Raw genomic sequence first — 15,673 nt, forward strand, 5'->3', positions numbered from 1 at the left:
GGCCACATCATGTTTACTAAGGTAAAACATCAGTAGGAGATTCCCTTATCCTGCATAGGAAACCAACGTACATGTGCAATAGATACTGACCTTAGGGTTAGAAGTAGATTTAATGTAAGTGCATATATAGTAATACATTTAACGTACATGTGCAATAGATACTGACCTTAGGGTTAGAAGTAGGGTTAAGGTAAGTGCATATATAGTAATACATTTAACATACATGTGCAATAGCTACTGACCTTAGGGTTAGAAGTAGATTTAAGGTAAGTGCATATATAGTAATACATTTAACATACGTGTGCAATAGATACTGACCTTAGGGTTAGAAGTAGATTTAAGGTAAGTGCATATATAGTAATACATTTAACATACGTGTGCAATAGATACTGACCTTAGGGTTAGAAGTAGGGTTAAGGTAAGTGCATATATAGTAATACATTTAACGTATATGTGCAATAGATACTGACCTTGGGGTTAGAAGTAGGGTTAAGTGAAGTGCATATATAGTAATACATTTAACATACATGTGCAATAGATACTGACCTTAGGGTTAGAAGTAGATTTAAGGTAAGTGCATATATAGTAATACATTTAACATACATGTGCAATAGATACTGACCTTAGGGTTAGAAGTAGATTTAAGGTAAGTGCATATATAGTAATACATTTAACATACGTGTGCAATAGATACTGACCTTAGGGTTAGAAGTAGATTTAAGGTTAGTGCATATATAGTAATACATTTAACGTACGTGTGCAATAGATACTGACCTTAGGGTTAGAAGTAGGGTAAAGTGAAGTGCATATATAGTAATACATTTAACGTACATGTGCAATAGATACTGACCTTAGGGTTAGAAGTAGGGTTAAGATAAGTGCATATATAGTAATACATTTAACGTACATGTGCAATAGATACTGACCTTAGGGTTAGAAGCAGGGTTAAGTGAAGTGCATATATAGTAATAATTTAATGTACATGTGCAATAGATACTGACCTTAGGGTTAGAAGTAGGGTTACGTGAAGTGCATATATAGTAATACATTTAACGTACATGTGCAATAGATACTGACCTTAGGGATAGAAGTAGGGTTAAGTGAAGTGCATATATAGTAATACATTTAACGTACATGTGCAATAGATACTGACCTTAGGGTTAGAAGTAGGGTTAAGTGAAGTGCATATATAGTAATACATTTAACGTATATGTGCAATAGATACTGACCTTAGGGTTAGAAGTAGGGTTTAGTGAAGTGCATATATAGTAATACATTTAACGTACATGTGCAATAGATACTGACCTTAGGGTTAGAAGTAGGGTTAAGTGAAGTGCATATATAGTAATACATTTAACGTACATGTGCAATAGATACTGATCTTAGGGTTAGAAGTAGGGTTTAGTGAAGTGCATATATAGTAATACATTTAACGTACATGTGCAATAGATACTGACCTTAGGGTTAGAAGTAGGGTTAAGTGAAGTGCATATATAGTAATACATTTAACGTATATGTGCAATAGATACTGACCTTAGGGTTAGAAGTAGGGTTAAGTGAAGTGCATATATAGTAATACATTTAACATACATGTGCAATAGATACTGACCTTAGGGTTAGAAGTAGGGTTAAGTGAAGTGCATATATAGTATTACATTTAACGTGCATGTGCAATAGATACTGAGCTTAGGGTTAGAAGTAGGGTTAAGTGAAGTGCATATATAGTAATACATTTAACGTACCTGTGCAATAGATACTGACCTTAGGGTTAGAAGTAGGGTCAAGTGAAGTGCATATATAGCAATACATTTAACATACATGTGCAATAGATACTGACCTTAGGGTTAGAAGTAGGGTTAAGTGAAGTGCATATATAGTAATACATTTAACATACATGTGCAATAGATACTGACCTTAGGGTTAGAAGTGGGGTTAAGTGAAGTGCATATATAGTAATATATTTGGGTAGCCCAATAGAAACCTGTTTAAGTTGTATGTGTTTGCAGGTTTTTCTATAAATTAAGACAGTAACACGTAAGTTGTGTATGTTCGACTATGTGTCATTGTCAGAAATGGCTAGCACTCCTGCTGTACCTCCTGGTAGTCTAGGTATGTGCTATAGGACTGCAACATCACAGAAGAATAGGGAAATGCTGCACTTAGATGGGTATCTCTATACATTAGGGAAAACTAGCAAAGATAGGAAATACTGGTGCTACAAGTATAAGCAGGCATGTATTTGCAAGGGACGGGCAATCACCATGAAGCAGGTAGATGGGGTATTTTTGTTAAATTCAGTATGTCATGTCCATCCACCAAGATGCTGCTGAAGTAGAGCATTATATTGCTTGTCACCAGCCCGGCTAAATAGGGCTACAGCAGCGTTAGTAGTGGATGACATTATTATTAGCACTTCGGTAGAGAGTTCCTTAAGCTTGCCTTCTAGGCATTCCATGCTGCAACAAGTAAATTGTATGCGATGTAGGAAGATGCTTACCTATAAAGTGGTATCAACTCATTTAAATGAAGTGAATGCTACTGAGGGTGAATTGAAGGAAGGTTCCTTTATACAGCAGCATAAGGTAGACCTTAATGCCAATGTTCATGTGTTAGTGTTCAGTACAAAGGAGAATTTGCAGGATTTATGCACATGTATGTTATGGTTAATGGATGGAGTTTTTCTCACAAAGGGTCAGCTGTGTCGGCAACTGTATAGTGTGCATGGGTTGATTTCATTTGGAGAAAGTACTAAATGTATGCCACTGGTGTATTGCTTAATGTTAAAAAAATTGTACAAGTCATACAACTATTTATGGGAGTGTCTGGATAAGCTGATGTCATCTCTTGATCTAGTGGCTAGGGTAGAATTTATCTTATGTGACTTTGAAATGGCAGCTATGAAAAGCGTTAGACATAATTTCCATCAGGTAACATCTAAAGTGTCATTCATTTCTCACAGGCTGTCTGGAGAAAGGTGCAGTCTGTAGAATTGGCTGCTTTGTATGGCAAGTGTGTACATTTTCAGTTCTGTGTCAAAAAGCTAATAGCTCTTTCTTTCCTTCAGGAGGATGAGGTTGTTCCTGCATTTAATGCTTTGTGTGAGACATTTCCTGTTGAGGGGAAGCTGTTGCTGTCTTATTTTGCAGAGGTGTATGTTCTGGGACGTGTGCATAAACAAAGCACTAGGTCTGCACATGTGTCAAGATTTCCTCCAGTGTTTCCTATTGCATTTTGGAATATTTCCTCTCTAAATGATCTGTCCCTTCCACGTACACAAAGCTATGTTGAGGGATGGCATAACCGTGTTAGATGTCTTTTAGGTAGGCGTATTTCAAATATCCCAGCTGTTCTGAGTGTTCTAGTGCGTAAGCAGAACAGGGTTAATGAGATCAGATTACAACTGCAGTCTGGTTGTCCACCTTCACCTAAAAAGCGTTGGAGTGCTGAAAAGCAGGCTCGTATGCAAGCAGTGCTCAGGAAGAGGAACAAGTACTCTACAGGTGAATTCTTTCGAGTGATAGCTCTGCTGTTGAAAGTGTAACATACAGTTGACAGTTTGAACGTACTACATAAATTGAACTTTTTCAGTACTTGGGTTTTCACATTCACATATATTTGTGTGTTATGCACATTTAATTAGCACAGGGGATAAATGGGTGAGGTGTTGACATGGGTGAAGTTTAGATTATTTTGTTTGGGTAGGCAATACGCAGCAGGAGGTGAGTTGGCCAACTATGGAAATTCAATATTTTGAATTTCACGCTTTTTCACATTTGATGGAGTTGCAGTTTGATATTTTGGTGTCAGCCTTTAGGGATTCGAGTATCTGAATGTTCGAAATAATGATATAGACTCCTACTAATCATCCCTGTAGCTTCTGTTCTAGATTTAAGTATAATCACTATCAATGCTGGTCATTCACTTACAAAGCCCATATTCCTTTTTCTTTGCCTATACTCTCATATCAATCCTTGGTAGGGAAAGCAGTCTCTAGTTTGCAGTCCAAATAAATTATTGGCCACTTCCTATTCTATTATATTTCTCTCTATAACTATTTGTTCCCAATAACGTATTTCCATTGCCAACTTTCTCCAGTAAATTCTAGCCCCACTCTTGCCTATTTGATGTATCCTTAATTGTAGTCATCCCTATTGGCAGAATCTCCTTTCTTTATTCCCATGTTAGCTTAGCTCTTAGAATACTATCTACTACTTTATGAATATAGTATTCTACAAGGCTATTGTTATTCTCCTTAAGGAAATGCATCCAAAATCCCACTTTCTAATTATTTCTTGAGCTTTACCCCTGTTTGATCATCATCATCCCTTTCCACTTTGAATTATAACTTTCTTCTTGTGCTATATCTTGGAGCCTTAACTGAGTAGCTCTGCAATATACATTCAAATCACATAATCCCAAACCACGTTGTTCAATTGGAAGGATCGGCTTCTCTCACTTAACTCTTGCCCTCTTCCCCTCCCAGATAAAATCCTTCAACTCATTATTAATTGCTATCCACAACTTCTGCTTTGGTTGATAAAAAATGCCTGACATGTATTTAAAACTAAAGGGACTAAAAACATTCTCACTGCTTGTATTTTACTATCGTATCCATAAAACAGTGCTTCCAGTTTCTCAATTTTTGTTATATCTTTTGTTTAATTAGAATTCTTATCAACCCATGCTCCTGTGTACTTCATTTTATCATGTCTATCTTTATTAAGCCCTCATTAGGCCAATTATTGAGTATAATGCCCTCTTTGTCATGTATCTGTTTTCACACATACATCAACTAGATTGCACATAGAAAAATACCTTACTAAAAGTCCTAAATAATATGTCCTATGTGGACCCTCTCAAAGTCCTGTCACTATACTCAGTATCTTACAGATGCTAAGAAGTGATTTGTTTCTGGCAAACAAGGCATTCTCCGACCAAATACTGATTGACCTACTGCCCAGTGGCAAGTCAATGGTTATCATATATACTAGGTCTGGGGATCAAAACATCCTCTGTAACATTAACAGAATGGTTCAGAGGGTCAGTATCCCAGAGGATGCCACTGCTCTGAAACAGACTTTCTTAAGTTATTATTATAATTAAGGGTTGTTATATCTTTAATATTATCAGTCAAGATTGTCCCTAAGTAAGTGATTTTACCATATTTCACAATGTATTTACGCATTTTTATTTATTTTATTAATATTATAATTAACAGGTAGTATTTTAGTCTTATTCTCATTAAAACTGAGTCCCAATTTCTTCTGGGATATTTCCATTGCTTGGAATACTTCAATAAGAGAAGAATTGTAATCAATCAAAGTTAATAGAATGTCATCTACATATAATTGTATTTTGGGGATTAAATCATTATTTCTTACTATACATTTGATGTTTTTATTTGAGCTTATATAATTTGCAAAAGGTTCCATAACTAGAGCAGCAAGTAATGGGGCAAGGGACAACCCTGATCATGATTGATTGGGAAGTATATGAGCCTATCTTAATGTATGCAAAGGAGTTTTGATAGAGAATTTGATTATTGTTTGAAAAGTTACATTCCTCCAGTACTAATAGTAAATACTCCCAATTAACTGAATCAAATGCACTGCTGATATCCAGACTAAGCAAAGTTAGTTATTTTTTTTAATTATTACTATAATCAGTTATTGATAGTATTCTCTTGACATTATCATATGTTTTCCTGTTCATTATAAACACAGTCTGATCATTGTTTCTCAACACTGGAAGAAATTGTTTTATTCTAGAGACGTAGATTGGTTTCAGTGTTGATTTCCATATTCTAGTGATTGTTTTCTTGATATCCTGAAGCATTAAACTTAGTTATATATTACTATGTCTAGGTAATTCATATCCTATGTCTCAGCTCAAAAGAATCATTTCCTTTACTACAACCCTTTGATCTCCAATATTTCTGACAAAGTACACCGTGGGAATTTTAAATCTCTGCCAATTCAGTACACACCCCAAAAACATGTCCTCACTTATCACTGCCTTTACCATTATACCTCGAGCATTGCTATATACCTGCAAAAACTCTCTGAAGTTTGCTTAATGTATAAAATGCCTATGCAAACACTTCCAAGCAAAATCCTAAACCTCTCATTGTTCTCCCATTGATTCTTTGTAAATTGTCTTGCCACAGAGGATGTTATAAACTGCATATTTAAATTACAGGTTAAAAAAGTAGGCATTGTATTTGTAATGCATAATTTATTGTCAGCCTTTCTGCACAATCATATTTTATACAGGAAATCTATCCTTATAATAATTTACATTTTACTGATTATGTTCAGGAAAACGTTCCGAATATGCATTCTATCACTATTGTTACAGTTTACTGGTGTAATACCATTGTTTAGCTGTGTAACACACAGATATTTTCACCAATTACTCCCTCTCTTATATAGTGAGTAGTCACTCCAAACTTCATGTCTTGAAATCTGTTAATGGCATACAAAATATACCAGCACAGTGAGTATGTATGTCAGTGCCAGTGACAGAAGTATTTATTGTACAGACCTGTATCAGAGTGTACTACAGAATTATATATATATATATATATATATATATATATATATATATATGTTGTTTGTCTTTAGGCTTTTCCCGGTAAGGGGTCGCCACAGCGGAACTCTGTTCCGCTAATGATTGGCTGTAGATTTTTTTTACAAAACACCGAGGTGCCAGCTCGACGCCCGACCTTCAATGAAGGCACTCCCATTTACACATGCATGTCTTTCGAACGCTACCCAGCCGCGGGGAGGACATGCAGACTTCACACAGAAAGCACTCCCAAGCCCAGCTGAGGATCGAACGAGACAGCCTCTTGCTGTGAGGTAACAAAGTTACCGCCATACCACCGTGGCATATTCAGAATTATATATATATATATATATATATATATATATATATATATATATATATATATAATATTAAACCAGTGCATGTAGATGCCTACAGACTTAATTGAGTCTGTTTATGAGTTGAAATATTTACAAACTGTAGTAGCATTCTGTAATAGACATGTATAGATACTGATAGAAAAGTAGATTTCATTTGATTGGGGTTTCAGAACTAGGGCTATATAAATGCTATATCATTTACAAGGTGGGTAAACAGGCATTATTTTGCCATCGCAGAACATTGGGTATTTTCCTACAAACTAATTGCAAGAAATTGTCCTGATGTTGATTTCTGCCACCATAGCCAGAAGTGAAGAAGAGATGACTTTTTAAATAACTAGGTCAGTAATGCAGCTATTTTAAGTCAAGGCTACTGAGTTTTTCAAAGTGGAAGGTATTGCCTATGTACTTGGCACACAAGTGTTAGACATCTAGGAACTGCTGTGTCTTGCCAAGAGATGTAGCCCGTGCCTTGTTGGGATTTTTGATGTGATAAATCCCCATGAATTTTGAAGAGTTGCATGCTTCTGTTGTCCTCTTAATGCAAGTTGTAAGACTGACCACGACACTCCCTCACTTTTGTTTGACCACGCAGTGTGACTAAAAGCATTTTGTGTCTGTAGAATGGGGCAGCCCTAGTTAGTGTCTGTCAAATCTTCATTGGATTCTTAGAGTAAAAGCTGTGCTGTATGTATTTTGTCCATGGTGCAGAAGGATTAAGCCATGATTGCACCTCAGATTACCAAGGAGCTGTTCCTGCTCTGGATTTTGAACCATCTGTTTAGGAAGGATGAGGATGAGTGGCCAGTATCAGCTTGTCCATCCTGAGAGGGTGAGAGACAGCTTGAAATGCTGCTCTCTCTCTCTCTCTCTCTCTCTCTCTCTCTCTCTCTCTCTCTAGATATATATATATCTGGGTATCCAAGCATATGCACCATAAGGACCAGGGTGTAAGTATAACTTGTGCTGAATGATTACTTTGGGATATGTAAAGCACATAAACTCACCTAAAGATCCTAGGTTTGATTAAATTCCATGCAGCAGTGCTGTTAAGTGGGTATGGAGTAAAGCATAAAACAAAAAGCCTCGATAGCTGTCAAAATCATAGATCCTTACTGAGAGCCATAATAAGGAGAATTTGATAGTCACAGCGCACAGTGGGCAGAATAATAGTGAAAACAGGTGTCTTTATATGGTTAATATGCTCTTCTATATTATTAGGAATGGCATATCATAAATAATGATTAAGTGCACAATGATGTAATGTTAAGTAGATTAGTAGACCAAAAGTAGAGTTTATGTTATTGCTTTCATTTCAGCTGATTTGAGAGACTACTTCCACAAAGAGGGTGGTCACCAGTGTGGCTCTGTGCTAGGTCTGCTCCTCTTTGGGAGCTATTTTTCAGAAGTCAAGTCCAATGTCAAGGGCCTCTGGCATACCTTGTTTGCAGATGGCCGCAAGCTTGGAGCAATCATAGAAATCCCCTAAGGTACTAAAATCTTACAGGAAGGTCTAATATACACAAACGATGGGTGCAAAGCTATGATATAAAATGCAATGCCAAGAAATGCATAATAGTACCTTTTGGGAAGTTGGCCATCCAGGATAACTACCTCATTGATTATAACACCCCTAAAAGTAAACACATTAGTCAGGGATTTGGGGACTCATATATTTAGTAACCTGGTTTTCAACCAAAATTTTCTCTAAGGTAGTAAGAATATCAGTGACATTATAGGTGAGGGCATGACATCTAGGCCCCAGTGAAGTCATTGAGCTATTGTACTCGGCTGTCATCTGACCAGTCATTGACTATAATGCCACATTTGGGATGTACCTGACCAGGCACATGTGAAAACTGGAATGTCCATGGTGGTTCATCACAAAAAGAATATGGAATATAACTACAATGTCTTATGATGATCACCTTAAGGCCCTGTCTCTATACTCTCTTTCATACAGACTGCTGAGAGGCAATTTATGCCTAGCATACAAAGCATCCTTGGATACTGCTCTGATGGATCTTTTTCCATATCCATGTAACAAACAGCACCAGAACGATTACATTTAAGGATTTAAAATATGCTTGTCCTTTAAATAGGACATGTTGGAGGGACTGGAATCCATCTCAGAGAATCCCCATTCTCTGGAGTATGCTTCCCATTTATGTGAAGCAGGGCCCTTCACTACCCATATTTAAGTGCAACCCGGGCAAGTGGATGGGAAATCAGAAATTCACCCCGGTATGAAACCTTTGTCTCTGATGGACATAGGTAGCTTTTAAGTCATGCCCTAACTAACATACATCTCTTAAAATAACTTCAAAGGCACAAAAACTCATGACATACATTTGGATTTCATGGTTAGGTTAATAAAGGTCTCAATGGCTGTTAGTCTAGTATATACCTATGAACCTATAAATATTATTTCTAGCTGAGAATATGCCTCAGAAAATGTAAGACTATGCTGGATGTAGAATATGTGATTTGCAACATATTTTATTACCCATCTTCTGTGATATGTACTGGAGCATGTCAGTCAGAATGTTAACATTTTGAGTTTAGACTAAGACATGATTCTGTTTTTTCAAAGCAGTATAGTCAGAGGAAATCTATCTGGATAAATAATCATCCATAACAGAGCTCATAAATCCACGGATGAGCATTGGTTACCACAGAAATTCTGTTAAGAAGCATTAGAATACTAAACTGCGATTAGAATTAGTAGTTAGACTCCAGGCAAAACAGCTCCAGATGTTGCAAACTATTCTGTATCTCATCATGAAGCACAGCTATTTACAGATAGAAGAAATATAGCACACGTTTTGCCTAATGCATCCAGAGACAGTGATGGTCTAGCATGAAGATTTTCTTAACATAGTGAAGCAAGCCTGTGCCTGTGATTAACATTGTGCTGCACTGCAGGTGAACCACAACAATATCATGTAAAGCGCTGTTGTCCTCCCTTTGAAATGAAGGCTCCAACATATACATTGGGTGAGACAAGCCAATGTCCTCAGTTATGTTTGTTCTGCACGTGATATTTCCCAACTCAAGTTTAGGTCTCTTCAGACATGACTTGTCTGGTAAACAATGCTCACTGGATCGGTGGGAGAGAACAATTATGCTTCAAAGTAACTGTTATTATTGAGCCTCAGGACAAAATACACCACTCCCAGTGTAATCGTTGACAGTCACAAGAATATCTAGACAGCGTACTTACTCCCCATCTAATTATTGACAGCAGCAGGAATACATACTCCCAACAAAATTATATGCTGCTTTCAGGCAGAAAACATGGGCAATTAAACTATAAGGGGAACATATTGCAGGTGTCACTAAATAAATGCATAAATATGCATCTGTGGAGAGGGTGCAGATCTGACTGCAGAGCTGACAGAACAACTGTTTACATTTCACACAACCTTTCATTTTTCAAGAAAAGTAAACACATGAAGAGACCAGTCAGTTCTTCCACTCTCCTGATTCCTGTATTCCTTTGTGTAATTTTGGCAAACCCTAGAGTTTCAGAAGCAAAGTCACATACCTCCAAATGATTTTCCATTCATTTTTTTGCACTGTAAATTTCCATCTGACATTATATCAGTCAGTGATGTTCTCTGCAATGATAATATTAGGGCTGCAGACTAAATTCAGCAATGATGACACTGACTCATTCGTGAAATTCTGATTATTAGCCCTTGGCTTTGATTGATGGATTCTTGCCCTAGAAGACAAAAAAAAAAAAACACATGAAGTTGTTTACATTTGATTTCTTAGAAAGGTTTCCAAGAACTTGAAATATACTCTGCCTGTGACACATTCTATGTTTCCTGAACAGGGCCTGCTGTACCAGTAAGTGCAAGGGAATGTTTCTGAACTGAACTGAGATAAAAACTAGGATGAAAGTACCCATATAAAAACTTATTGGCATAACTACAGAAATCAAAATGAGGCATTGCTGCAATATTAATGTTATCCGTCTATTTTATAATAGGAGATAATCTGTTTATTGCATTATTTGTAATGCAAATTAAACTCTTGCAATTAAATGATATGATCTCCATAGCCAGCAAAAGAAGCCCCTCTATGTCCCTTTGGCCCACACCTCTTACCTCACGAGCATGGAAGTCCTATACATCAAACTAAACACCATTCCCCTAGGAGACTTAAACTTCCTATCTATAACCTGGGAAGATTGTACATCCCCTAACATTTATGCCCAGAGATTTCTAGACTTCATTAATTCAATGCCTCTGGACCAGCTAGTCCACAGCTTAACAAGAGAGTGACAAAATCCTGGATTTAGTAGTTACCTGTGTAAAACAGCTGTGTTCTGTACCACTTGTAACTCCATCCCTCGTTTAATCTGACCCTAAATAATTCACAGACATTGCAAGTCGAAAGCCAGAAGTACCTTCTAATAACTCAGTATTCAGAAATTATGCTAAAAACGAATCTATTAAATTGAGTGATGATCTGAATAATTCAGTATCCTTGCCCAATAGGATGAACCCAGTGGGTATGCTGAATCCTTTACTGTCAAATTCGGTCCTCCTTTGAGTAAACACAATGTCAAATTTAAAGATAAACCCCTATAGGGGGACCGTAATATAAGCAGGTTCTACAATAGGAAAAAAAAATCATTGCACGTAAAAATAAAAGTAACTCCCAGCATGCCAGAGATGGTCTTTCTAAAATTATAAGGTAACTCCAATCCCTGATGAAATTAACCAAAACCAGATATGAGTTAAAATTAGCCACATAGGCTAAACACAACTGCAAGGCCTTCTTTATGTATTTTAGAAACCTCAGAAACAATCCCCAGCACTGCACAGAGCTAATAGTAAATCGTACCACTTACTCAGACCTACAAGACGCAACCATTCTACTGGCAGAGAAATTTAGGTGAAACATCAGCTCCCCCCCCTCCAACTTTCCCAGATCACATACCCACATCAATTCCATCCCACAAATCTCCCAAGAACAAGTCCTCAAGGTACTATCCAAGACCAAGAACACTGTTACTATGGGGACCAAATAACATACCAGGATGCTGATTAGCTAGCATGAAACAGCACCTGTCAGACCCCCCCCCCCATAGATTATTCAATATCATATTCAAAACAGACCATATGCCAGATGATTGCAGGATAGCAATATTCATCTGCCTGCACAAGAGCAGAGCATGAACTGACCCAGGTAATTATAGACCCGCAAGGCAGGCAAGCCTCATCTGTTAGGTTATGGAAAGATCATTATGGAATGTTTAAACAAGGATGTATACAACCTACAAACCCTTGGCCCTAGCCAATTTGGTATTGTCAAGGACAGTTCCTGTCTTCCCAACCTGGTTGTCTAGTTACTGAAATAATGGATGAGGTAAAATTAGTACACACCACTTATCTGAATCTCACTATGGTGTTCAACACCATTCAACACTCAGGTATTGCTAATAAACCATCCAAGCTAATTGTCAACCTTATGTAACTCAATGGATACAAATTGTCTCACAAATGAAACTTAGGAAATTAGGGTGAACAGCTACATTTCCTGCAAAGGACCTGTCACCAACACTTGCACTACAGGGCTCTGTCCTTGGGACAGTCCTCTTTAGCATTTACTTCTAAGAGGTCAACGCCAATGTTAAGTGCTTATTTCTTACCAAACCTATTGATGACTATAAATTACGAGCCATTATTAACTTTCCAGAGGATACCAAAATCATCCCAGATGGCCTTTCATATACAAATAGCTGATGTCAAAACCATAGAATAAAATTAAATACTAAAAAATGTATAATATCATCCTTCTACAAGTATGATATCCTTTGCAGCTATCACATTAACAATGCAGCCCCGAGTATCAATCTATTATGGGTCTGGGGGCCTATGTAGACCGTGAACTGTCCTTTGATCACCATGCATCAACTATTGTAAGAAAGTCTTTTTGTTGTTGCCCATCTTATTTGTAAGGGTTTTGGGTGTGTCAGGTGCAGAGATGTGATCATTTCTCTGTATTCAGCACTTATTAAATTGATCATTGAGTATAATGCCCCTTTTGCTATATACCTGTCCAAATTCTTGGTTCAACATGAATGCCTACAACTTTTTTGTCAACAAGAAAATAAAGGTTTTCCATCATAAGAACTTCACTGATTGTCTCAATGCCTTGTCCCTATTCTTGGTATCATACAAGTTGCTGAGGGGTGAACATTAACAATAGAAAGCCTTAACAAATCCTATTTTATTGTACCTGCTGCACAACCAGAAGCCAGTAGTAGCATAAACACCTGCTCAAGAAACCTAATCTCCTTTAAAACATAAACAGAACATGTTGGAATAATAGGTGTGTATCACAAAGAATTCCTCTTCTTTGGAATCATCTCCATCTCCACATAAATAAAGTACTTGTCGTCTTACTCTATTCAAATGTAATCTAGATGAATGGATGGGAATCTCAAATTCTTCTCTGGAGTAACACCATTTCCGCTTAGTAAAGGAATAACATAAATGTTGGGCTTGCGATGGGTTATTCAAAAAAAAAAAGACTTTATGAGAATGCATGACAAGGCTTATAAAGATCATTCAGGGCCAATAACTTACTAAGAAACTATGAGAGTATGAAAGTATGGTAATTCTGTTAGGTCGTTTCATCTCAGTGTGGTAAGACCTAATGACTGTGGGTGAATAAGGCTATTTTATGAACACTCCTGAACATTTACCCTTCCTTCGCACACCTGAACCATTTCATATTATTATACTTCACTATATGGGATAGCCATTTTGCTCATGAATACTAATTCAGGTTATTTAAAATAGCTATTGTTTTGAATAAATTGAATTATATTATTATAAGGGAATGAATGGAAATATGGGAATCATATAATTATTACCATACTGCACATTCTTGTAAGCTGATACAATGAGTCTCACCACTTAAAGGATAGGCTACTTAATCATTCCAAGTCACATTTTCTTATGGAAATGTTCAGTGTTCATAATGTCAGTAATAGTCAAAGGAAAAGTATAAAGTGATTAGAAAATTATAAAAAATAGAATGTTCTATGATAGTCATATAGTATCCTGTTAGACAATAAGGAGGTACAACTGGCAGATGCACACAGATAATTTATGAATGTAAACATTAAATATATGTATACAAGTTTATAGAGTTAATACTAGGGTAGAGAAAAAATGAAATATACATACATGTGCTGCAATACGTGATGTACTTAATCGTCATGCTTTTATTTTTTCTCCTTAAATCCTGCTACCACTTTAAAAAAAACATGGTTCCTTCTATATACTTATGGATTACAGGGACAGAAATTATTTTATGTTTGGCTCAGTTACCAGCATTATGTATGCGCAAAACTAAGTTTCCTTGAAATGTCCCAGTGAGTGTTTAATTTATATGTTATTACTGTGGTACTGCAGAATCTGTATTCCATTTTCTTTGTATGCCATGTTACATTAGCATTGGAATAAATGGTGAAATGATTCTTTGTGATATCAAATAATATGTACAGCTATTAATTCTTATTACTCTAATTACAAGTGTCTCCAGAAGAATTAGTACGTTACTTCAATTGTTCCTCCTCTGGGAATAGTGGATACAGGCTAACATATGGAACAGATGGCTTCGTTTGTTTATACCCCTGTACAGAAAATTGTCTGAATGGAGGAGTCTGTGAAATAAATGGTACAGAATCATTCTGCAGGTAAGTTGTACAGAACAACAACAGCACAGAATTATTGTTCCAAATAATTATTTAAATGATGTTGTTAGAACGCTTCTTACTGCCTGAGTTTATGCTTACTTATTTTTATTACACTTGTAAATGATCTAGAGAAGCATAAGTAAACATTTGCTAACAAATCATAAAATAAGTACAAAACATTATAGTGCAGTGTGGCTTGTATTTGTTATACTGTTAGGTGAAAAACCTGTCAGTGAGATTTAAGGAAAATAACATTTCAGTAAAGTAAAGTAAGACTGACAATCCATCAGGGGAAGTGCATTTTACTCTTAAACGCAGTAACCCCAGAACGAGTTTTAATTAATCTGGGCTTGCTATGGAGTCTAAGTCTGCATTGGGAAACTGTAGGCTTTACCACTATACAGAAAAAGGTTTGTGTCAGTTTCTGGTTTTATTTATTTATTTATTTATTTTGACGGGGGGGCATTTTACTTCTACTGCTTGCCATCCCATCAGACTTCCTGAGATTGATCAGCCAATTTGTTCCATGAGAGGGAATAGGTAAATCTGTGAGCCCATCATCAGAGTCATCAAAATACTTTTCCTATAAATGGCCTAAATCCCAAATCCAAGGTGTTTATGAAAGGTCATGCTATACCTTCCGCTCAGTGTAATGAGGCAGAGTCAAGTGCATATTTGCTCTTGCATGGTATACACTGTACTCCTACTTCATCCCGGGAGTCATTTCCACAGCAGAACAGACCGCCCCAAAAATGGATAGTCAGCATCAGCTACTCCAACCTAGCCAGCATCAGCTACTCCAGGCATCAGCTATTCAAACCTAGCCAGCATCAGCTACTCCAACTTAGCCAGCTTCAGCTATTCTAACCTAGCCAGTATCAGCTACTCCATCCTAGCCAGCATCAGCTAATCCAGGCATCAGCTACTCCAACCTAGCCAGCATCAGCTATTCAAACCTAGCCAGCATCAGCTACTCCAGGTATCAGCTATTCAAACCCAGCCAGCATAAGCTATTCAAACCTAG

General features: G+C 36.9%; 1 protein-coding gene and 1 long non-coding RNA gene across 9 annotated transcripts in view; one reads left to right on the forward strand and one right to left on the reverse strand.

The window, feature by feature from the left end:
- LOC122800839 (uncharacterized threonine-rich GPI-anchored glycoprotein PJ4664.02-like) overlaps positions 1-15,673 on the forward strand; it is a 662,067-nt gene that overhangs the window by 587,869 nt on the left and 58,525 nt on the right. For all 8 annotated transcript variants that reach the window (XM_044070146.1, XM_044070147.1, XM_044070150.1 and 5 more), the window contains one exon: positions 14,487-14,649. In XM_044070146.1, the coding sequence (XP_043926081.1) occupies positions 14,487-14,649 (163 nt within the window). The remainder of the gene's footprint in view (positions 1-14,486; positions 14,650-15,673) is intronic.
- Positions 1-15,673, reverse strand: part of LOC122800841 — a 199,779-nt gene that overhangs the window by 853 nt on the left and 183,253 nt on the right. Inside the window, exon 2 of the long non-coding RNA XR_006364649.1 lies at positions 10,474-10,653. This is a non-coding gene — a long non-coding RNA (uncharacterized LOC122800841). The remainder of the gene's footprint in view (positions 1-10,473; positions 10,654-15,673) is intronic.

This window comes from Protopterus annectens, chromosome 4.part1 (assembly GCF_019279795.1).
Source record: "Protopterus annectens isolate FY-2018-M chromosome 4.part1, PAN1.0, whole genome shotgun sequence".
NCBI classification, from domain to species: domain Eukaryota; kingdom Metazoa; phylum Chordata; order Ceratodontiformes; family Protopteridae; genus Protopterus; species Protopterus annectens.